General features: G+C 33.9%; 2 protein-coding genes across 2 annotated transcripts; both read right to left on the reverse strand.

The window, feature by feature from the left end:
• Positions 1-497: 497 nt before the first annotated feature.
• On the reverse strand, positions 498-3,066 carry LOC131956169 (uncharacterized). The gene is made up of 2 exons (XM_059320593.1): positions 2,814-3,066; positions 498-1,738 (listed from the first exon to the last, which is right to left on the reverse strand). Exons 1-2 carry the CDS (start codon positions 3,027-3,029, stop codon positions 1,484-1,486), a joined length of 471 nt encoding a protein of 156 aa, XP_059176576.1. The 5' UTR covers positions 3,030-3,066; the 3' UTR covers positions 498-1,483.
• A 6,109-nt stretch (positions 3,067-9,175) lies between these two features.
• LOC131956163 (uncharacterized) lies at positions 9,176-24,975 on the reverse strand. The gene is made up of 19 exons (XM_059320586.1): positions 24,816-24,975; positions 24,070-24,312; positions 23,393-23,826; positions 22,840-22,986; positions 22,026-22,697; positions 21,155-21,316; positions 19,986-20,606; positions 19,538-19,687; positions 18,247-19,360; positions 17,618-18,034; positions 17,258-17,331; positions 16,610-16,843; positions 15,790-16,002; positions 15,379-15,442; positions 13,203-13,408; positions 12,222-12,798; positions 11,781-11,932; positions 11,334-11,496; positions 9,176-10,978 (listed from the first exon to the last, which is right to left on the reverse strand). Exons 1-19 carry the CDS (start codon positions 24,973-24,975, stop codon positions 10,704-10,706), a joined length of 6,078 nt encoding a protein of 2,025 aa, XP_059176569.1. The 3' UTR covers positions 9,176-10,703.
• Positions 24,976-25,451: the final 476 nt, after the last annotated feature.

The raw sequence follows: 25,451 nt of genomic DNA on the forward strand, positions 1-25,451 counted from the left end.
CCCTCAAACTTTCGATTTGCACCCCCCCCCTCGAACTTTCGATTTGCACCCCCCCCCTCGAACTTTTCATTTGCACCCCCCTCAAACTTTCAATTTGGCGCCCCCCCCCCTAAGGTCGGCGCCCGGGGACATATGTCCCCCCCGCCCCCCCCTCGCTACGCCTCTGCATGGGCACAGATTAAGGGAGCAACCCAAAACCGAGTCCGCTGGAAATGTGTGGAAGACAGCACAATGCTGACCACACATTCTCCTTGTACGTCGAGGTCATTGAAACAGATGAACTCTACTTTATCTGCTCCATGTGTCTTAGGCACAAACGGTAGAGGATGATTATAAAAACGAAGATAGCACGCACTTATAAGTGTTTCCTATAGTTCAGAGCACCATTAAGACATACATGTGTATGGGTAATGTACATATAGTTTAAATAACAGAAAAAAAATAATTGAAGAAACACTTGATAGAAAACTGATTTCCATACTGAAAATAATCAATGAGCAATATTTACATAATGGTAAATGAAACACAACTGTACAAAGTTAACACAATATAAAAGGAATTAAGTAAGCTATACATGTTACTTAAAAAGGTTATTGCAAAACAATACAAACAGGTTTTATCCAAGCTGTTTTTGTTGTTAGGCCTATTGTTATCTTAACATTAACCCTGGTCTTATATCTGATTCTAAAATACCACAACTCTTCTTCTTTTTCGACTTTCTTAACTCGCAATGTGGCATGGGTTCATCACATCAAAGGGGTCGTCCATAAATGACGTCACACTCGTAGGGGGGAGGGGGGTCCGTATTTTGTGACGGTGTGTGATGAGGGGGAGGGGGGGGGGTTCAGATGGTTTGACGTCATGTTTTTGCATTATAAAGAAGCAATGTTAGAAAACGAGTTTTAGCCGTTATTTCGCAATTTCGACTGTTTTTAATAAACTGTAATAGGAATTGATCAAAATACTCTGTGTTGACAATTGACATAGTTCTGACAAGATTTTGGGAAAATATGTTTTAAGAAAAATTCGACAGCAATTTTGAGGGGGGTTGTAGACTGAGCTATGACGTCATTTTAGGGTGGGGGAATCTGGCTTTTTGTGACGACGAGTGACAGAGGGGAGGGGGGAGGTAAAAATCGTCAAAAATAGCGTGACGTCATTTATGGATGACCCCCGGGCCAAACCATGCTTTTATGTAGTTTGCTATTTCTCCCATTTCTTTTCCAAATCTTTCAAAAACATTTTTGGAGTCTTTTTCAATTTTTCAAACCCAGATGTTTTTTGAGTCTTCCGCTTTTTTAGCCCTGTAAATTGAGTTAGATGCATGTCTGGTTATAGGCCGATGTGTTGCTGGGTTCATAAACGTATGGCCTATCAATATTCAACTAATTTTCTGAATCTCTAGCTCCACTTGGATTTGTAGATTACCAAAATACTCCACTCAAATACTATTGTAAACATTGCCTCTTTATGAGAAAAAAAATCAAGATTTTTTTTGAGCGATTGCTGTGCAAGTGAAATCAAGCAACTTTGCAATCAAATCAAGGTCTTGTATTTTTTGAGCCAATGATAGTACAACAACTTTCTCTTCTTGTATCAACAACTTCCGGTAGGAGTAGGCGGCGTCAAAACGGTGCCGTATGTCGTTCCACTCCGGATTGTTTTCGAAGTCTTTGTTTGGGATTGTGAAACATTTCTTCTTCTCCACTATTGATCTTACAAAGTCTTGAAAAGTAACCTGCAAAATAGAATGTTGATGCAAGTTTATGTTGCGTTGCCTAGCTACTTTTATGCAGATAGAGTGTACTTTTTAATTAGTGTTCTTTACTAAACGGTGGAGAATTTAAACATCGTGTTGATTTTTTATGAGCTCGTGTGTTAAGCTATTAATGTTGAATGTTTGTTAGATTCAGAGGCGTAGCGAGGGTGACGCCATTTAGGGGGGGGGGGGGGGTGACACCAAGGCAAAAAAATGCTAATTGTACAGACTATAAATAAACATCATTATTATTAAGTCAGCAGTGATTAAAGTTTACGCACATACATGTACCCGTATGTGGCATATATTTAAATTATAGACCAATGTAGGCTGCCACATACATACACACATATAGTATATATATATATATATATATATATATATATATATATATATATATATATATATATATATATATATATATATATATATATACTGTTTCTTGGGGGGGGGGGACACCACGAAGTACTGCACCAGGTGACACCCGACCTAGCGACGCCATTTAAGTGAGACTAAGAGGATGGGGAAAACAACTGTAAGGATTATGTGAATAACCTGTCAGGATGATGTGAATCACCAGTCTGGATGATGTGAATCACCTGTCAGAAGGGTGTGAATTGCCTGTCCAGGATCCGAAATTTCGGGTTAGCAATCGAACTCTCTACCATTCAACTACCAAGTGGCGTAGCGAGGTCGAGTGTCACCCGGTGCGGCACTTAATGGTGTCACCCCCTTGAGGCGTAGCGACCCTTCCCGGGGACAAACTTTCAAGTTTTCGATTTGCACCCTCACCCCCTCAAACTTTCGATTTGCACCCCCGCTCAAGTTTTTGATTTGCACCCCCCCCCCCTCAAACTTTCGATTTGCAACCCCCTCCTCAAGTTTTTCTATATATATTTTGCTATTTTTTGCCTTGGTGTCACCCCCCTAAATAGTGTCACCCGGTGCGATCCGCCCCCCCCCCCGCCCCCCCCCTCGCTACGCCCCTGCAACTACCCCATCCCTATTCGCCAAAATATTATAAGAAACAAGCCATTAACATATTCCCACGTACCGTTTGGTTGTCAGGATTTAATTTCACTTTCAGTATGACGTCATTGTCAGTTAACTCAAGGAGTATGGACGATGAGATCATCTGTTTCAACTCGTCCTGGACGTCTTCGTGATTTAAGAAAGTGAGGACGACGTCACCTAACTCGTGCAGCTGTGAAGAGAAGCGGACACAACTTATCTTTGCAATGGAGCAGTAAAACAATAGATAGATGTACATCGTGTCATTATAGTGGCTTTAACTAAAGGCCCCTTTATCGACACTCAGGGAATGGGTGTTAAGTCTAAAGTTCATTCCGTTTTTTTTTGTGCTGAGTGATTCTGTTCTTCGGCTACACCATCCCCTTTGGGCATAACTATTCCAAGTTTATCAATAGATATCCGTGATATATTTATTTTGATGCTTAAAAAAATGTCGGCTAAACTTTCCTCCCTTCCGCCGAATCAAGGGAGATGACTACTGCAGACTCGATGATGTTTGAGTTGTTCTCTTACAATGGTGTAATATTTTAGCCATTTAGTAAAAGTCTTGAATCTGTCACGTGCCCATTGAGAGAAGCACAATTTTTCTAACTATGAGAAACTAGTCTCGCCACTTTTAAACAGTATAGCTATTTACAGTGAATTGATACGATTATAGTTATACTAATACGTATTTGTTATATACTTGGTGAAAATCCTCACGATTAACGTTGGTTAAAAGACGCCCCACCCACCCCCCAGCAACGCAATTGATGACGTCAATATAACGACGTCCCATTATGCCAGGATGGGACGGTGTAGTCAGATGGTAGAGCACACAACTATTAACCCGAAAGTCTCGAGTTTGAATCCCGGGCTCGAGTCCATTGACCTCCCCATATCCACCCAGCTCGAATGGATACGTGAATGAATGAAAGTAAAAGTTGTTGGGATTAATGCTGACCGCACTATTCCTTCGCACGTCGTTCACAGATACATATGAACCTTACTTCATCTGCCCAATGCACCTCCTTAGTAAAATAAGGTAACTTAACTTTTTTTAAAACTTTAAATACAAAAGTTTACACCACCCTTACGTAAGTGAGAATTTTACTTCCAACGTTTTAACCTTTTAATTAAACAAGAAATTGAAATTGATTAAAAGAAAAAAATTCGAACTTACTTTTTGAATTTCACACTCCAACATCGCTCCAAACTTTTTCACATTTTTTCCCTTCCCGTTCAGGTTGATTTCATTTTGTTGCACACCTATATTTATATTCACGCAAACTTCATGGACGGTCTGTGGAAATCTCAGCTGCCTTAAAAGTAGTGAAAATATCGATGGCACATTGTGAATAGTTTTAAAACGTCTACTTCCACCAGTATCTAAAGATCTGGTTACAACACTATTGTCTCTAGATTCTGTTGAAGCCAGCTCATCTACGTTGTTGCAGTGGTCTGTATGTGGATCACATTTTAAAGCAAGTTGGCTTACATCTACTTCCAAGGATTCCTGTATTTGCAATGACGGTGATCGAAATTTGGGTTTTGGATCAGCTTTTAAAGCAATTTGGCTTGCATCTACTTCCAAGGATTCCTGTATTTGCAATGACGGTGGTCGAATTTTGGGTTTTTGATCAGCCTTTAAAGCAATTTGGCTTGCATCTACTTCCAAGGATTCCTGTATTTGCAATGACTGTGGTCGAAATTTGGGTTTTTGATCAGCTTTTAAAGCACTTTGGCTTACATTTACTTCCAAGGATTCCTGTATTTGCAATGACTGTGGTCGAAATTTGGGTTTTTGATCAGCTTTTAAAGCACTTTGGCTTACATCGACTTCCAAGGATTCCTGTATTTGCAATGACTGCGGTCGAAATTTGGGTTTTTGATCAGCTTTTAAAGCACTTTGGCTTACATCGACTTCCAAGGATTCCTGTATTTGCAATGACGGTTGTCGAAATTTGGGTTTTTGATCAGCTTTTAAAGCAATTTGGCTTGCATCTACTTCCAAGGATTCCTGTATTTGCAATGACGGTTGTCGAATTTTGGGTTTAGGCGGCACAGTAGGCGGGATTTTCTTCGGTTCGAGAACTTGTGGACTTTGTTTCTTTACTGGTTCATTGAAGCATGTAAAGTTGGGGTAAACTGTGAATACATGGCCCTCAGCCTGCCACTGTCGACTACACACGGATATTACTGCATCTACAACAAGAAGATTTTAAATTAAAAATTATCTTTAGTGAATAAAAGTATTAAGAGTTTTTGTAACGAAAATATTGCTGTAGACTTTATGTTTACTTGTTATCATTTTTGTGTTCGGTAACTAAAATTGATCATCTTTATCGTAGTTATTATAACATTTTTATTGCAATATAAGAAATTTGTTTGAGCATTGTTTATCTTTATTGTAGCTATTAAAGCAGTTGGGTTTTTTTTATGAAAGAAGTTTGTTTTATTTTTGTGTGCCTCTTAGGGTTTATATAGTTTTGGGCATAGATATTTCTTGTTAGAATTATATTGATAACAATATTAAAATCAATATATAAACTACCTTACCCCAACCCCCCTCAAACACAACCTCGAACATCGTGGCGGTGATTTGTTGAACGGACTTCACCTTCTTCCCACCCTGTCTCTTGCAGGAAAAGAGCATCTTCAGCTTGTCGGTGGCAGCTGTTAGATTTGCCTCAACAATGATGCTGTCGGCAGGTTGGTTGATTATGCTAGCAGTCCAGTTCTCGCCGAGGTTTTGGGCTTTTAAATCACACGAAGCATCTGTGGTATAAGTACAGATGATCGAGTATTTTACTATAATAAATAATTAAGATTGAGATTGCTGTTATCAATTTAACAAATACACATAATGGAAAAGAGTAAGGGTGAATGGGGCTGGGTGGCGGCTGTGTCAGAATAAGACGGGTTTAGGTCGAACTTAAAACATTTCTCTAAGCTGCTCAGCTTTTAACTTTAGACAAAGTTACATGATATTAAAGACGGGTTTGCTTAATACAAATAAAAAAGAGCAGGGAATGTTCTTTTGTCGAGAACCAAGAATACTTGCAATCTCATTAAACATAAATTTCACAACCAGATATACCTAATAGGCTAGCTGGCAATCTTTCAGCAAGAATTAAATGCATAATTCACCCTGTGTCTTCGCATTTAAGTCATTTCTAAAAATAGTAACGTTATTTGCACTTGTGTTGAAAACCTTTCATGATATTTGTAAATCTCATAGAGTTATGGGCGGTACAATGACGCATTTCTTTTAATTTAAATGGTTTATTTGATACTATTTGTGTTCCGTGTTGGTGAAGTATGTTTGGAATTTTATCAAGATAAAGAATTAAATTTTCCTTATAAAATGGCACATAAAACGCGGATACAGCTGAATTCACAACCAGGAAGTAAACTTGCTTCTATTTATATGCAGTGTGTTTTTTAAGCAAGTGTGTTAAGTCGTAGATCTAGACAACACAGTTTAAAACTGGTTTACGATATCTCGATAGAGCTTTGTGTAGCTCATCTGCTACACACCGCCATAGACAACAGCAGGACATTTTTTTTTTTGGAAAGGAAAGGTTACTCGCTATTTTAGGTTGTTTTAATGGTTTTGTAAAAAAAAAAATACATTTCAGTAATTTCATGGACTATTCTTCCCACCCCAACATTGCAGTCACCTAAATACAATGATAGTTGTTTTTATATGCCTGACCTATGACATCATGAAACACGGCCACTGCCCTAGACGGGTACTGCCCGTCCCTGTACACGTCCCTTAGCTTTAGCTCGTGCCACTGGGTTGATATAACGCTCCTCAGGTCGCTGTCCGTGAGGTTTTCACTTATACCGTTGATGAGGATACAGTTAGAGTTTGAGGAACGCTCCATCAGGTGTAGGAAACTGCTCGGTAGATAAACACCCAAGAACGGTAATCAACACACATGGGAGACAACACACTTTTAAGACTTACATAAAAAAATAACAATATATTCTGTGTAACTAGTAAGTCGTGAATTTATTTTTAATAGGTTTAATGTATGTGAATCCATTACTTGTTATAAAATAAATAATATTTTAAATATTGACCCAATTGTTTTGTCTAAATTTGCATTAAGCTGTCTAAAACTAGGCCTTCCAAGTTAAACACAACAGCATCTAATTATTTACTTACATACTGTGTCGTGATCCAGAGAGAAACACATCCTGTTTTACACAACACAACTTATCCATTCAATTGACTGAATGTATGTTCTACCACTAAAAGGCACAACTTATCCATTCAATTTACTGAATGTAGTTCTACCACTAAAACCCCCCAGCGTAAAGGTTGACTTAGCACAATTTACCCAATAAATCACGAAGTTTCAACAATTAAAAACAGGTCATGTATTTCATGAACGATAACTCGAATAATGACGTGAATATATTTGTTAGGATTGAATATGAAAGTAAGCATTGCATTTTTTTGGCTGCATACCAAAGTTGTTTGTGTTACTGGAAGTTCAATCCGCCAAAATAACATCCACAGATTAAATACCTGCAAAGCTTTGTAACTTTTACACTACACTGCTCTGCTGGATAAATTTTAATTATTACTTGCGTCACTGCGATCTAAACACATCCTTCTCGTTCCACATAAAAGTTTAAACCTGGTGTGATTTTTCTGCGAAAATGTGTCTTTCTATAAATTACACACAAAAAATATTAGACATAGATTGACCTATAGGTCCTACATACCTGTAATAGGCCACTAGGTCTATAGGCTATATTATGTAGATTCGTCTTCCTTGCTTCAATAGACCCTATATGTCGGACCCCATATGTTGGGCCCTATATGTCGAACCCCATAGGTCAGATCCCATATGTTGAACCCCATATCTCGGGCCATATATGTCGGGCCCTATATGTCGAACCCCATATGTCGGGCCCTATATGTCAAACCCCATATGTTGGGCCCTATACGTCAAACCCCATATGTCTGGCCCTATATGTCGAACCCCATATGTTGGGCCCTATATGTCAAACTCCATATGTCTGGCCCTATGTCTAACCCCATATGTTGGGCCCTATATGTCGAACCCGATATGTCTGGCCCTATATGGACCCCATATGTTTGGCCCTATATGTCAAACCCCATATGTTGGGCCCTATATGTCAAACCCCATATGTTGGGCCCTAAATGTCGAACCCCATATGTTGGGCCCTATATGTCGAACCCCATATGTTGAGCCTTATATGTCGGACCCCATATGTTGGGCCCTATATGTCAAACCCCATATGTTGGGCCCTATATGTCAAACCCCATTTGTCTGGCCCTATATGTCGGACCCCATATGTTGGGCCCTATATGTGGACCCCATATGTTGGGCCCTATATGTCGAACCCCATATGTTGGGCCGAACCCCATATGTTGGGCCCTATATGTCAAACCCCATATGTCTGGCCCTATATGTCGAACCCCATATGTTGGGCCTTATATGTCGAACCCCATATGTTGGGCCCTATATGTCGAACCCCATATGTTGGGCCCTATATGTCAAACCCCATATGTCTGGCCCTATATGTCGAACCCCATATGTTGGGCCCTATATGTCGAACCCCATATGTTGGGCCCTATATGTCAAACCCCATATGTCTGGCCCTATATGTCGAACCCCATATGTTGGGCCTTATATGTCGAACCCCATATTTTGGGCCCTATATGTCGGACCCCAGATTTCGTAGCTCATCTCGTGTTTCCTATAGATCCCAATACTATTTAATATGTCTACTACGCTCACAAGTTAAAAAAACTGGTGCATCGGGGTAACGTGGAGCCAAAAACAAAGACGATAATTTCGCTGACATAGGGCTACTGTTAGAAACAGAAAAAAGTCTTTCCTTTTCACAACTTTTGTTGTATTTTCTGACTTTGAAATTGTGAAGAAGTAAAAACTAATTACGAACCAACTCTTCTTCTGAGCTAAGAATGCCACCTTCAGACTGCGAAAAACGCCCTTCTTCTCAAAATATTAGTACATTACCACCCTCTGCAAGAAATACACTGATAAATTCAAGAGCACAAAGACAAAATTTTTAGATTCCATTTTAAAAAAATCCTCAACCATGAATAGACAAGTGACCCTATATAGAGTCATTTACCCCTTAAGGAAAATGCTGATTAACATTGAAACTATATATATATATATATATATATATATATATATATATATATATATATATATATATATATATAAATCAGAAAGCCACTAAAAATATAGAGCCTAAATGTAAGACTATATAGTACTTATAAGCCCTACATTCTTAGTGAAAGTATAAATCATAATATTTTATCATATAACTTGAAAGCTAATTAATCAATCTAAAAATAACTTCACAATATTTGCATATGTGAAATAAATTTCCCTTTAATTCCATTATTCCATTTTTAGATACAAATAGATGATAACAGCACCTCTAGTTTTACAGAGAAACAGACACCCCTGGTTACTGTAAAACAAACAATCTTTTATTATCATCCTACTCACAGACTATCACACACAGACTATGGTTCTAGGCTACACTGTGACTATAGATGGTTTTTGACACAATCACGTTACCTCTTGTTATCTTAACTGAGGGACTTACCAATTGCACAATATTTTTCAATGATGCTATTGATAATACCACACAATCATTCATGTTTGCATGTATCATTTGTATGCTTAGCATCACTGGATGTTAGAAAATAAACCTCAACACAATCCAAACTCATTTTGTAGGCCATATTATGTATAGTTTTATAACACGCCTTATCATACTTTTCTTAAAGGGTTTGATAAACAACCAAGTTCATTTCAAAAACAAAATAAAAGCATTTGAAATTATAATTATCTAATAATTCTCAACATTTATTTAACAATTACATTTGTAATAAAATTTATTTTTTCTAAATGAAATCTGTTTAAAAAAACTTTTTAAAAACAGAACATTGCCTAAATAAAAGTAGTTTACATTAAAAAGCCATTATAGTTAACATTTTAAAAGTATTGCTAAATGTTAAATTTTCAATACTTTTATATAATTTATCAGAGTGACAATAGCTCACTGTATAGCTCTGCTGATGTTTCAAAAAGAAACAAATTTAAACCAACAGGCTAAAATAAAAAGTAACTAATTATATATGTTGAAAGTGAATACATTTACGAAAAGGATATTTCAAAACCTTGTTTGGAATTTATTTAAAAGTTTAGACAAAAAGACATTCAGTCAACATATTTGTAAATATTTAATGCCTAACAATAATTTTGTTATCATTAAGGGACACAACTATAACATAGCCGGACAAAGCTGTATTAAGTTTTTTTTTACTATACTGAACTGTAAATCCAGTATCCATTCACTTTAAAATGTGAACAACATGTTATTTCTTTGTTATTGAAATGTCATAGTTAAGAAAAAATATAATCGTGATCATCAAGATTTTGTTCATAAAAAACATTAACAAAAAGATAAATAAATATGTTGTATACTTTAATCAAAATCCACAGCAAATCACTGAATACCTCAAAAAAATAAAAATGGGAATACAAAATTAAGGTTTTTGAAATTATAGATTCTGAATTTTAAAAATGAAAATTATTATAAATTTGAACAAGTTAGTTAATTTTGTCTTTACAAAACAAACGGAAGTGACAAAATGGATTTTAAGTATGCCTGTAGGTTAGTTTGTTTTCCGAATCTATACAAACACATTTCTGTAGTTTTTGTAAATTCATAAAAGTCGGTTATTTATTATGCACATGACTCAAAAGTAATCTTATGACAGCCATTAAATAAATTTTAAAAAATTACAAGAAAATAAATAATTAAAAAAAAAACAACAACTGCCTTTGCTTAAAGTTTATAAACTTTAAAATATGAATTTGCCATTGTTTCAAAAGAAACATCACATTTGCTTTACCCTGAGAGTGATTAAAAACTCAGGATAAGCTTGAGCATCACTGAAAATCATGACCTGGCCATTTGAGCTGGCTGAATCAACTGCCTGGTTTGTGTGTTTATCACCAGAGGGTGAACTTTGACCTGGTCTGGCACTGCCACTTCTGCCTTGCAAGACTTGAGAGTAGAACAAGCTTACTGTCTCATCTCTGGTAAAGTCTTGCGGACCAAAACAGTCTTTTGGATGTTCATAAAATAAAACACCATCACCAAGGTATTTGGCTGGAGGAAAATACAAATGCAAACTTTATCACTTGCAAAACAACATAAATTCGAGCAATAAAAAAAATAATTTACAACTAATATAATAAGTATAATAGATTATGTTGTATTTTTATTTTGTACTAAAGAACAAGGTTTCATTGATTTGTATTCTTTTTGAAAATAAATTATTTTCTAAGTTAATTATGTATTTAATTTTTAAATAATTAACTTTAAAATATTGTGTTTTTAAAATATCTCTCAGTATTAATAACAATTTAAAACATTACAAAATGGCAATGAATATAGCAATTTATTATCAACTTAATATAATTATTTATATGGTGGATTGTCAAATTTTAATTTTATCTCATACCTTTCTGCATCCCACTGAATACTGGGTGGAAACCATATTCACATATCAGATATTTACAACCTTCTCTTGCTCTATGCCACAGATAGTTCACCTTATCATGCTTCATTTGCGTGCACTTGGTTTTAAATCTTTGATACAAACGTTTATTTTGTACACGTTCAACCTATGGAACACAAACAAAAGGAAAATTCTTCAACAAAAAACATCCGGATAAAAGAATAATCTGGTTCTATTCTGGAAAACATATCCTAGCAATGAAAAAAATATGTTTGAATTGAACATAACTTCTTTTAAAGCTATGGATATATATAAACATAAAATCCAATAAACAGGCCTTTCAAAATTTCTAGTAAAAACATAAAAATATGAAGTTAATCTAATATTTAATTATATAAAAATATATTTAAAATTTTTTTACAAACAGTAGTGAGATTTTAGTCTACTTACACAGAGGAAGTTGACCTTCTGTGGTGCCAAATTGTTGAGCAGTCCATTGACTAAAGTTTGATAGTCTATACACTCATACATCAGTTGACAGGTTGCCCAGTTTTCATTGTTTATTTTTATCCAGTCTCTTGGGAGGGTGATGGTTTTATCCTCTAAAAAAAGATTTTAAGTCAATTTTTAGAAATAAATTATCGAAATAAATTTATGAGAATGATTATTTATACTGCATAAAAAGTAATTTTACAATAATCTGTACTTAGTTTTTGTTTTTACTATTCTACACTTACAAATTAAATAACTAAATCTCCCATAGTAACCAACTGTATAAAATAAAACATGAGCGTAATTTTAAATTAAAAATCTTACATTTTTTATGAAGGGGCAAATACATCTTTTAAATTACAGGCCTAAACAATGAGAAAATAAAATAAATACATTTACCAGAAATAACTTCGGACCTAAGTATTCCAGCCTTCTCATCATCCACAACCACACTCATGTCATTAAAGTTGGCTTTTGTAAAACCTCCAATATTTATTTCAACATTTTTTCTCTGCTCTTGGGTATAAGCTTGCTCTAAAATAATGCTAACTTCTGGTTCAAAATACTGGTAGCTTGATTTGTTAGTGTGGTCCGTGATTTCATACATCCATTGAAAAGGTGGGATTAAATCTCCAGAAGATGCTTGGGATTCAAATTTGGCTGGTTGTTTATCACCAAGAGATGGGGTTCTTGTATTGCTTGTTTTTTTATCCCTTTTTCTTCTAGAAAATTGATCTGGATCTTTTTGTTGTGGTGGATTTTTAAATTTTGAATCTTTTTTATTACCTTTTTTATTATAACATTGTGTTGTTAAAAATAATAGCTCCTGGTTTATGAACTGCTGGACTACGTTGTGATTCAATCCTTGGACATTCAATGAAGCTCTCTCGTGTTTTGATGAGCTTGCTGATGTTGGATTTACAGGTTTTTCCAAGGTCAATAAAACAGGCCAATCATTTCTACTTTTTATGATTTTCTGAAACAGTTGAAATTGTAAAAACCTAAATTTATTATCTATAATATTATTAGGTAATGAATTAATTATTTTTAAAATTAATTATTAAAAAATTCATGTGTAAAATAGTTATAAAAAGAAATATGTAGCTGTTACTATAAGCAACTAATGGCTACATCAAAATGTACTCCAAATTTATACTTTATTAAAGCTTAATTTTAAAAAGTTCACTTGGGCAATACAAAAATAACAGCTTGTAAAAGAATACAACTAGGTAATCAACTTTAATTTTTAAAAGTAAATCAACTGTCTTATTTGGACAAGGAGAGATATCTAGATCTATAATTGTAGCATATACATCAGCAGGATGGCAAAGATTAAGAAAATAATTAAGAATTAAGAACTAAATTTAAAAAAAATGACACCTCAACTGATCCAATCTTATCTTTCTTCACGTGTAACTCAGTGGTTTTTAAAGACATCAAGTGATCCAGTTTTTCTTCAAACATAGAAGATGCCTTGTGCATGAGGTCATGTGACTGGCCCCAGAAAGAAACTGTATGGCTTATAACATCATTGCTGACAACAGCATCTTCAGTTGATAAACTTGCAGAGTCTCGTTGTTCAGTTGCTATACAGAATAAGTCTATTTATGAGTGGCAGTGATGTTGGTAATACCTTAGTAACCCTATATATACATATATATATATATATATATATATATATATATATATATATATATATATATATATATGTAACTGTCAAAGCCCGAAGAACTTAGCACTAATATCGTATTTCATACATTGGTCGGCCAATGCTCGCACTGGCCGGGATGTCCTGGCCAATGTTCTATCTAGACTAAGTTGTGATCGCGTTATCCTTATTCTGGGTGCGGTATCATTGTAATGTATTGTTTAGCTCTTGTTTGCATAGCATTCTATATGCAAGGCGACATGGATCAAAAGGGCCGTCAGACCATGAGACAGACAGAGCAGATGTAAATCCATGTTAGTTCCTATATATGGGCTACAACTGTATGTGACAGCCTCCTCCTTGATGACAATCATCAAAGAACAAAATCAAAGACAGTCTGCGTCACCGACCACATGCAACAAGACAGAACGTTCAAAAAACTTTGCCGCGTTCCTTGTTAGTTGAATAATAGTGTCCAAGCGACTTGAGATGGCGTGGGCGTCAGAAACCATATTTCCCCAACAAAAGGGGAATACCAAATGAAGCAGACCCATAAATGCAACGACATCCTCAGCTAAAACATCTGCTGCCGTGGCGGAAGGTTTAGACCAGTTGCGTGACAATAATGTGGCCAACAGATTCTGTATAGTTTGTGAAAAACATTGTAGTGCAGCTCGTTCTTGTGGATCCTGTGGCAACGATGTCCATGCTATTTGTGGAATACCCAATGAAGCAGACGAAGGGTACGGAGGGAACATTACCTGCAGATTGTGTCACAACAAACAAGACATCATGGATAACAGGTCAGCAGCTCATACCAGCTTGCAAACTCAAGGTGCTAAGATGCTTAAAACACCAAATACAAAATTTAAAAATGCTGAAGTGGATGACAATGTACGCATCCGTGTTCCAGATGTTGACAGAGGTTGCGGTGATCCCCTAAGCATGATTGCAGTTGTCATGAGCATCCAGGGCAGTTTGTACAAATTAGGAACGGAACATGGTGTTCTAAAACAACTGTATGCTTGAAGTGAGTTTTCAATTCTTCACGAAAAACTGCTCTTATTGTCGTCGGCACTGAGGAAAAATCACTACTAACCATCGCATCTTCACAATCATTGACTGGGGGCCAAGGTTACACTCGCTGCAATTGCACAACCAAGTGCACAACAAATCGCCGCAAGTGTAAAAATAACAAGCTACCATGTAATTCTAATGCCATAAAAGTTAAACTTGTTGTAAGAAATGATAATATTGATTGATTGAGACTAGCTTACAATAAAAAAATTTGAATGTTTCTGTCATGTACTATAATTAATAATCAATAAAGACATAATTTCATGATCCTTACGGCATAAAAAAAAAGCCAAAATCTGCTCATGATCTTCTAATTCGAACTTTGGCCGGTCGTCCCTAACCAGATGATTTTCTAATTAAGACTTTGGCCGGTCCAAAGGCCGAAATCAAACAAAGTTTCGGACTTTGACCAACCAATGGGAGACGAATTTGGCTAATGCGCGATTGGCCGACTTCGGACTTTGACCGTAACATATATATATATATATATATATATATATATATATATATATATATATATATATATATATATAACTTTTAATGTTCGGCTTTAGAGGACTTTTTCCTGATTACAAACTCTTATTGATTTCTTTTTTACATGAGAGACATACCTCAAACAAGAATTAGATTTTTAAATTATTAGATGGTTGCACATAAGCAGTTTCCAAATATACTTTAACCATTAAAAATTTTAATAATTTAGACTTAACAGTTTAAAATGAGCTTCAATTTTTCCTGTAATTTTAAGCATCTATCTTTTTTAAACTAGTTATAGAAACTTAAAATAATTAACAAACAAATGGTTTTAAAAAAATACAAGCTGTGACGTACCTGAGTCAGAACTATTTTCTTTCTTTCTTTTCACACACCGTTTAAGAAGTTCATTCTCAAATGCCTATAAAAATTTTGTATCTTAATATTTTAAAAAATATATAATTATTATTTTTATTTTTTAATGTCTGGAATACAATTAACATAAATTATTTCTCCCATAAATTAATAAATAATTAATGAATAAGGACTTAGTTTTCACACAAACTGCTGCCTTTTTAAATTAAGTTAGCGTACTTACTTAGAAAACATTACATAGAAATAAAACAAAAGCTTGGATATTCCATTACATAAAAGGTACTAATAGGGTAGAAAAAACTGTCAAGTTTCTTTGAAAAAGTTCTATATTTTATTAACAAGGGAACATAAAAGTATCTTAATAATATAAAGAACAAATTTAATATTAATTACCCGATGATAGTCCTTATCATCTATAACAAAAACTATGTGCTTTTTCCTAAATTCTTCTTTATCTTTCAATAATATATCCAATGATTCAAAGACCTTCTGAGCCAAAAATAATTTTGGGTACTTAGGGTTGACATGAAATCCAGGTGGAATTATATGCACTTCCTCATACTTAGATGAAGAAAAGGCACACATTTCCAAGCAATCGTGAATAGCCTAAAAGTAAATGCAACAGCAGGTTAAAAATTAAATTTGGATTCTTGAAAATCAATAAATGTGTTTAAATGTTAAAATTTCAACAATGAGCTGCTCATCAGCATTGAATTATCATAATTCTCCAAAAGTAAAGTGATACATGTTCTCTTAAAAAAAATTCATATTTAAAACTTCTATTTCATTTAATATAAAATTAATCAATTTGAAAAAACCAAATAAGTTTATCACTACTTATTTTAATCACCAATGAATAAAGTTAATAATTCAATGGGATTTTTAAATTTAGAAAACAAAATCACGTGTCTACAAATAGTATTTGCTTAACTCCTTACCACTTAGTGTTCATTAAATCACCCAGCGTATGTTAAACAACTCACTATTTCACTATCAACTCAACTGACTGTAAATTAAACAACTGATTGTATGTTAAACAACTGACCATATGTTAAACAACTGACCATATGTTAAACAACTGACCATATGTTAAACAAGTGACCATATGTTAAACAACTAACCATATGTTAAACTGACCATATGTTAAACAACTGACCATATGTTAAACAACTGACCATATGTTAAACAACTGACCATATGTTAAACAACTTACCATTTCACTGTCGGCTCCCCATTCTGAGCAGCAATAGAGAAGAGCATCTTTACCGACTCCAAGACATCCAACTTGAAGTGAATCTCCCACCAAGATGCCACCAGGGATTGATCTTTGGAACTCTCTGAGTTCCAGATCAAGTTTTTGCTTAGAACAAGATGGCTCAAGAAGTATAGGGCAGGTTTGTGTATCCAGACCAGGCAATATAGGATAGCAGTAAAGAGTTTCTTCTGCCTGAAGAAATAAAAATAGAATATATGTATTTTAACTGTATTTTATTTTTTCATAAAATAAGCAAACCGTGTGAAGGGTCTAGGACAAATTGATGAAAGACACTTGCCCAAATTGATGAAAGACACTTGCCCAAAAGCTGAAGTGGTATACTGAAAGCTGTTTTCCTTGTCTGTATGTGGCAAACGCCCAAATGGACACTTGTCCAAAAGCTAGAAATGCCCGAAAGCCACTAGCAGAAATGCTGTTTAGAAAGTGTCTATTCGGGCGTTTATCCCACTCGGACAAGTGTTCATTCAGGAAAACGGCGTTCTGGCAAGCAGCAATTGGGAAAGTGTCTTTTAGAAAATGCCTGGCTCCCCTCTGTGACAACATATTTATGCTATAAAAAAATGCATAAAATAATTAAGTACTCACTGTTGCCTCCCTGTCTATTGTTGAAACCTCCACTGAAACACCCATTGTATTGTAGTCTGCGTATTTTCTTAAATCTAGCAAAAAGTAAAAAGAAAAGCCTTTGAATCTGATGGCAAAAGATATCATCATTTAGCTGTAAACTTGTTCAGCAATTAGTTTTAGCCTAACTCTTGTAAATAAAAACAGTATAATAGGAACAGGTTTTCTATAGAATTATAGAAATAAAAATGGTGTCTATGATTTAACACTCATCAAAATATAGTTATTGGCATTTCGTATTCATCCTATATATTAGCAATTATTTATAAGCATTAGTTATCAACAAACATCTATAACAATTAATTTGGTTTAAAAACATACCAGTAGGAGAGATACTATCCCAGCAAATTTGGTCTGGGGACTCAAACTTTGTTTTAAACTTGTCTTTCATCAGAGAGTCAAAAATATCAAACACATGCTTGTTGCTTGGTTCACAAATAAACATCTGATATTGTTGATTTTCCCCTTCATCGTGAAAGTCTTCACTCTGAAAGATCCCCCATATTTCGCTGATAATAATTTCTGCTATGGCTCTAAAAGGTACAGGTGATTCTGGATCAGAGATTAATTCCATTGAAAATGCCAGGTAGACATTTGAAATATATTTGGCCTGTTCAAATACAAGTAGTAGTTGTTTTTTCAAGCTTTCTGCTAGTTTTTTTGGTTCTGTTTCATCATCTGGGACCATGATCACCAGGTGTTTGCTGGTCCCTTGAAGTTTAATGGAGAACTCTTTGGCTGAAAAGGGAATTAATTGCTCTTAAGCGATCAGCTAAAAATAACATGCAATGAGATGCTTCTTACAGTTAAAAAACTGAATATCAAAAGAAAATGGGTATGGATTAAAATTTAGTTTACAATTTCTTTTTTAAGAATTCAGATATTGTATTTCTTTAGCAATTAACAGAAGCAACTTCTAAAAGTAAGGTAAGAGTATATTTTTTTTTTACCTTCTTTTGAAGGTTTAAATTCAACTTTCATCACTTGTTCCATGTCTCTGATATTCCCTAATACAAGGTGAAGGTTAAAGCCTTGACACACAGCTGTTCCAATTATAGCCACCTTATAGTCTGGGTTCCTTAAGTCCCTTTGCCAGGATTCCGACATCTTCTCTGGAAATTCCAAGAAGCACTTTGTGTGTTCTGATATTGACTCAATGAGCTGCAGCCCTTCTGGGGATTCTAAAAACTGTGGCAGGCCAGGTTTCTTTATGATGAGATCTTGGTAGGAAATGCTTTTCACAATGTCCTGTACTTTGTTTAACACAAAACGCTGTGTTTCTTCAGTTCTGCATTTAATTTCAATTGAACCATGAGCGAAAATAATTTCCGTTTTCTCATTCAGTTTTTCTGAAATCTCTTTAAAATAATTTCTTAAAAACATCTTACAGTAGTTGTAAACTTGTTGGTTTACGGGGAAGATGAATTTTTCTTCATTTGTATGTAATTTACTATTTTGTTTATTACTATTACTGCTTATCTTTTTATATACGCGTCTTTCATCGCTTGAAGTTATTTCAGAGTATGAAGAATGGTGAATAGTAATTGTGTAAAGCTCTGAAAGGCTAAAATGATCAAAACTGAAATCACCAGATGGGTTAGTGTCTACAAGTGGGTTGAATGTTCTTTTATCGAGGGTGCCAGTTTTAGCATTTACTAAAGTAGAACCAGAGCCTTGAGCCTCATCAGTAAAAACCCAACCTTGGGAAATCAAGGGAGATCCAGAGTTTTGCGCATCTCTTTGATCAACACCACTTTTAGATTTGGTTAAATTCTCTGACTTCTGCAAGGGTAAACTTCTTTTGTTAATCTTTGTTGTGATAGAAAAACTTTCAACAGTTTTGTTCAAATTCTTCATTAGTGACTTTAACTCATCTAGATTATCTTTCACTGCAGTTAAAATAGTCACTTTCCTTCCTTCAACACTGATGTAGAAGAGGGGTTGGGATTGCTGAAGCTTTTTGATCAGAGATGTCCACTCAGGATTATTTCTAAACTCTACAGAAGGGAGAGGCTGACATTCTTTCTTTATCAGCAATGACTGCATAAAGTCAACAAAAGATACCTGAAAAACATATAATGAACATTATTTAGTTAACCTTTTGATTAAGTCAATAGTTAATCTTATTTAAACTATTGCAAACTTCAGACAAAATTGAGATATAAGTTCAGCTTCCTTGACAAAATGTAATTCATTTTGACAGCACAATTTTTCAAAAGCAGTTTTTGTATCATGACTAACCTTATTTCCTTGAGAATCACTAACGAGCATTACAAGATCTTTATTGTTGTTAACAATTATGCTAATTTTCATGTCTGCAACAGATGACTTTATGTATTGTAGTACTCTCTCGTCACTGAGGTAGTTTTCTTCTAGATCAGTAAAACGAAGCTGTAAAAAATTGTACTAGCATTAAATTAGTATGTAAATGTCCAATGAAACTTTTAAAAGATAACTTATAGAAACCTCAGTAAATAAATATTAGCAAAAAATGTATATAATTTACTACCATAATTATATACAATTACAAAAATTCAGATGAAGTGTAAAGCTGTAAGTAATTTAAAAAATAAAGAGATTGAAAGCAGAAAGCAAATTTTTCTTTCAGTTTTTCTTTAAAAAAACAACAACCCGTGACAACTAATGTTTAAGAAAGCTTCAGTTAAAATAAAAGATAAAATTATTTTACCTTTCTGTCATGTTCAGTGACCAATACTTTCACCATCTTCGAGTCATCACTGTATCCTTTGATCACAACCTCATCCTCTTCCTCCTTTATCTCAAACATCAGCCCATCAAATCTGTCCATTACAGAGGTTCTTAAATCTAGCCACTTCAGTAAACAAACATAGAAATGATTCTGGCAAATTATGGTAAGCTTTGCTCTTTTACCCTTACTTCCAGAAGAGCTCGCTGAACTTGTAATGCTAACACTGAGCTGGGAATCCCTGGAATTGTCTTCATTACTTGAGAGGGATGACTTTTGGGATATATTTTCTGCTGCTTGATCTGGATAAATATTTGTATGAGAAGATCTATGACTGGTTTCAGTTTTTTCTTTATCTTTAGCTGTGATGACATTGTTTACAGATGCAAGTACATCATCTATACTTTGATCTCCAGAGAAATCAGCCAGAGACAAAAGAGTTACAGAATCTTCAGTGTCAGAGATGTGATAACAGCCAGGTGGTTTGTGGTTGAAGGAATCTTTGTAGGAAATCCATTCTAGGCTTTGCAGGAAGTCTTTACTAGGTGTGGCAAAGCATTTTCTTTTTACCACAAGTTGCATCACAAAGTCTTGAAAGCTGGCCTTAAACATTAAAACAACAAATGAACCTACAGAATTTATGAAATAATTAAAAAAATACAATTAATATTGGGTTAATCTAGATTATTTTTTGTACTATAATTCTTAATCACAATATTTATGTGTGTTTCACTTTGATTACTTGGCTTAAGGGTTATTTTTCTATAATGATTTTGAACTTTAGAAATTGAAATTTGAGCAACAAATTATAATGTAAAGTTTTTTTAAGTCTAATTAATGTTTTTTGGACATTCACCATTCCAAAGGGAAATAGGTGACAGCATGTAACACATTTCACATATTTTATGAAATTATACATTTTTGTAAAAGTTTATATATTTAAATGTTAAGAAAATTAATTTTTTAACTTTTTATAGTTAATGTTCTACTCCTATAGTACTTTGCTTTGATCAGCTTGATGAATCTATGTCTGATATTATTTGTACAGGATAAGCCTCCGAGCTTTGATTGTTTGGCTCCCATCTTGTATTATAAAAAATATTTTTCTAACTATCAGGGTGAAAAATGATGCAAAAAATAGATCAAACAACCTTACGATAATCCTTATCTTCAACCCACATCTCTAGAGTGTCATCATCATCAGCATCTACATCCACCACGATATGGTAGCCCATCTCTTTCACATGAAACTTCAAATACTGTTGCACTTTGTCTTCAGCAAGGAAATTTTCTTCACTTGCATTCATGGAAATCTAATTTTACAAAAAAATTTAAAATATTAAAATAAATAAATTGAAAGTTTATTTCTGTTGAAAAGTTTTATATGCAAAGTGCTGTCATATTTGAATGATGTAATAATACGAACATTGTATGATTGTCATATTTAAATTATGTAATAATACAAACATAGTTTAATTATACAAAGCAAAAAGGTATTTTCAAAGTATTTTTTAGGAATTAATCATGAACAGTAGACCACATCTTATGTAACCAAACACAAAAATTTATGTGCTCCATTAGGCAAGGAACAAATTACTACCAAATACTAAACAATTATTAGCATATATAAAAGCTTCATCTTGAGGAGCTAATTCTTTGTAATAAATATTTCTTCATTAAAATATAACACTGAGAATATAATTTAAAATCTTATAAAAATGTATCATGTTAGGTAAAACAATGTGTCACAACACTACATAAAAATAGTTTTATGGGACGCCAAAATGGCTGTTTCAACACACTTTGACAACAGAGCCATAACTAAATAATGTTGTCTTTTTAACTAAGGTATCAAGGTGATCTTGTCAGAAGAAACACTACATCAAAAATGGTTTTCAGACAGAAGATAACAATTATGTAATTACTACATCAACAATGTTTTCAGATAACAGATAACAGTTACTACATCAACAATTGTTTTCAGACGGAAGATAAGAATTATGTTCATCTATCAAAACTTACCCATCCATCCTCTGTTGTAACCAGTGTCTTGACTTTATCAACCTCACTGTGTTCCCCGTGAATCAGAACCTCACAGTCATTTTTAATCACAGTTACTTTGATTCTGCTGAGCACACGAGTAACAGCATGTATGAAATCTAACACGTCCAGCAGCCATACATAAAACTGGTGTTGACAAACAACTGTAACTTTTCTTCTTTTTATCTTCAAAGATGAAGATTTATCAGATGGTAGAGGTTCTCTGGTTTGGTTGTATTGACTTGAACCAGATGAAACAGGGGGTGTTTCTACCGTTGTATTTAAAGAAGGCACAGATTTTTTTTCAGGATTCAAAGTACTTGTTCTTGTGTTGGGCATTTGTGTTCTATTTATAGCATCATTTGTTGCAGACAAGCCAAAGCTAGGATTAAACTTAGGAGCAACATGTGGATTTACAGCTGATTTTATTTTATTATTGATGTGGTTTACAGTTGAATCCAAATCTTCTGTGTTACTAGCTAAAGATAATAAAGTGACAGAGACATCCTTCATATAAATTTGACAATTGCTGTGATCACTGTTAAATTTTTCAACAAATTGTTTCAACTTTTCTTTTTCTGGAAAATCTTTACTAGGCAAGGATGTACATTCTCTTCTTACAAAAAGTGATGTGAAAAACTTATAGAAGGGCACCTGGAAAATATGTTAGTTGATAGTTATGGGACAGAAATTAAATTAATAAGTTTATAAAAAATATAATCATATACAATATTTTCCAAAAAAAAAAACAACAACATTGTAATCAATATGAGACCAGCACCAAGATTAATTTTACCTCTTTGTCCTTTTTATCTTTCACAAAAAGCTCAGGTTTTGTCCCAGAAAGTATAATGGTAACTTCAGATTCCTCAATCATGGTTTTTATTTCATTCTGTATTTTTTTATTAGAAAAAAAATCTTTTTCTGGGAATTCTAAATCGACCTAAAAGAAAATATTATGAATTTATTTAATTATTTTGTACTAAAAGAATTAAAATCTAGTCAAAAGCAAGAAGTTAGAAATAAGTATATAAATATATGACAACTTATACCTTGCTCTCTATTCTCCCAAATGTTACCTTAAACCAATAACTGATTGAAGAGTTTTTTCACAATAGATTTACAAATGCAAAAATATTTATTTTACCGAAAAGCTAACTGGTCAGATTGTTCACCCATCTGATCTCAGTGGTTGCTTGTGAAGCACATCTGTGCCACTTAGAGTAGTGGTCTTAAATCTCATCTGAATATAGTGTTGTGTCTTTTCAAAAAGTCTGTATGTATGTCACATAAAGGAGTTGAAAAAACCATGTGTCTATATTTTGTTGATTAAAAATTTCAATATTTACCTTGTTATCTTCTTTAGACAGCATTTGATGAACCGATTTCATAACATCAGGTGTACCTTCAATATTTGCTTCCTTTTCATCAATATCAATTTCCACAGTCAAATCATCACAATATTTTGTCACCTCTTCATCAAAATTGAAATAATGAAGCAGCAAGGGAAGAATAGCGTTGTCAAAGAAAACAGTTGATTTTTTCTTCTGTACTTTCTGAACAGTTTTTGTTGGAGATTGTGTAAGAGCTGCTGTAGCTGACTGGGATGGAAGCGATGATGTGGGTCTAGAGCTTTGGATTAATGTTATAAAAGTTTCTTCCTGAAGTTGTAATCTATGATGCTGTTCTTGAAATGGTTCTTTGAAGGATTTAAAATAAGGACAGACATTTATTTGAATTCCTTCTACCTGCCAAGGGCATTGACAAACGGCCTGAACAGCATCTGGTAAAGAAGAAAATCTTAAGTAAGAAAACAAGGAATAAAGTTTAATGGTAAAATAGTCCTTAAATATAATAGCTTAGCTCATAAAATCTATTAACACCAGACACCATAGTCTTTTAAAAATTACTAAATCTTGAGTTACTAAATTTAAAAAAAGGTATTTTTTAGTTAAGTTTTGTTTTTTAAAAACAATAATCATGACAAAGCACAACTTCATGTACAGACACTTATACAAAAACTTACCCCACCCTTCAATGAAAGTCACTTCAAAGCAATTAAGTACAAGTTCTGTTATATTTGCAACTTTTTTGCCTCCATTTCTCTTTGAACTGAAAAGCATACTCAGTTTATCCTTTGCTCCAATTTTTACAGTGGCACTTGTTTTAGCTATCATGCTGGATGTTGTGAATTCAATTTCTACAAACATGCAATGGCCTTTAAGTTTGAAAGATTTCTTCTTTCTATATGAAAGTAATTTGTCGTCATCTGGATGTAAAACACATAATACAAAAATTTGGCAGGACAGACTAGTAGTTAGATTAATGCAAACAATTACATTTAGGTTAATTTCTATAGTTGTAGCAAACAAAAATATTTTGGTCATTTAGTTAGTGCTAGCTACAATTCCACACATTGCTAAAGTGAAATGAACTCACTAAAGTATTAGTTTTAAAAATCTAGACCTAGGATATAGTAAGTGCATAATAAATCTGAAATTTACAAAAAATGTACATAAATTTATGTAATTTTAACTTGTAAACAAATACAGCTTGAAGGTGATTGATTTAAAAAAAATATTTTGGAAATTGAGAGCGGAATATACAAATATTTTTTTAAAGTGGATTCAAAAACACAAAATTAGATTTCAGAGCAACAAATAATTATTCAACAGTAAAGATTATTTTTTTTTACATTTTAAGTGACACCATTCATCTGAAATGCCATCTACTGTTTCTTAAGAAATATTATGTAAGAATGTATGAAGTTACCAATAATTCTTTCAAACTCAGCAACTGCTCTGGGTTGCTTGAATGGATCAAGCCAAAGATTTTGAATTGAATCTTCAGGAAAGAGAGATTGCAAGTGGTGTAGCAGTTCATCATGGTTTGTTCCTTTTTCAAATCCATGTACTAATAATAACCTTGACATTCCTAAATTTTTGGAAGTTAGAAGAAACATTATTAATATAATGTCATTAACAAAAAAAAAGTTCAAATTTAACAGTAGAATACACACATACTAAATAACTATACATAATTAATTATGAGAAAAAAGCCACTAAGGGTTAATTCATAAATGAGATCTTGCTTTCAAAGGCGCAGCGACCCCTCAGCAAACTTTCAATTTGGTGCCCGCCTCCCTGTGTGTGTTTATAATATAAGCTGCTAGGTATTGTGTCATTCCGTCATCGCTATATAATCTAGAAACATAAGAGTAAACAACACATGGCGTACATATTACTTTCATCGCCATTATCTTATTACAAGTAATAGAGTAGGGTCTATTTATTTAACGACTTAAATTTTTTTATACTTGGCAAAGTTTCTACTCTTTGCATACGTCAACTAAAGAACATGAAGAAATGATTAAATACACGCACATTGCTATAACATATTAAACAGATA

Source organism: Physella acuta, unplaced genomic scaffold (assembly GCF_028476545.2).
Source record: "Physella acuta isolate Inbredline_101_S28 unplaced genomic scaffold, ASM2847654v3 ptg001131l, whole genome shotgun sequence".
Taxonomy (NCBI): Eukaryota; Metazoa; Mollusca; class Gastropoda; family Physidae; genus Physella; species Physella acuta.

Bases quoted from the DNA above. Each gene is read 5' to 3' on its own strand.
- LOC131956163 (XM_059320586.1), bottom strand. From the start codon at position 24,975: ATGTCAAGGTTATTATTAGTACATGGATTTGAAAAAGGAACAAACCAT. The intron at 24,313-24,815 runs GTAACTTCATAC...TTTTACATCCAG, and splicing joins TGAGTTTGAAAGAATTATTG to ATGACGACAAATTACTTTCA. The intron at 11,497-11,780 runs GTAAGTAGACTA...TGTGTTCCATAG, and splicing joins AGAAGGTCAACTTCCTCTGT to GTTGAACGTGTACAAAATAA.
- LOC131956169 (XM_059320593.1), bottom strand. From the start codon at position 3,029: ATGTACATCTATCTATTGTTTTACTGCTCCATTGCAAAGATAAGTTGT. The intron at 1,739-2,813 runs GTACGTGGGAAT...TCTATTTTGCAG, and splicing joins TAAATCCTGACAACCAAACG to GTTACTTTTCAAGACTTTGT.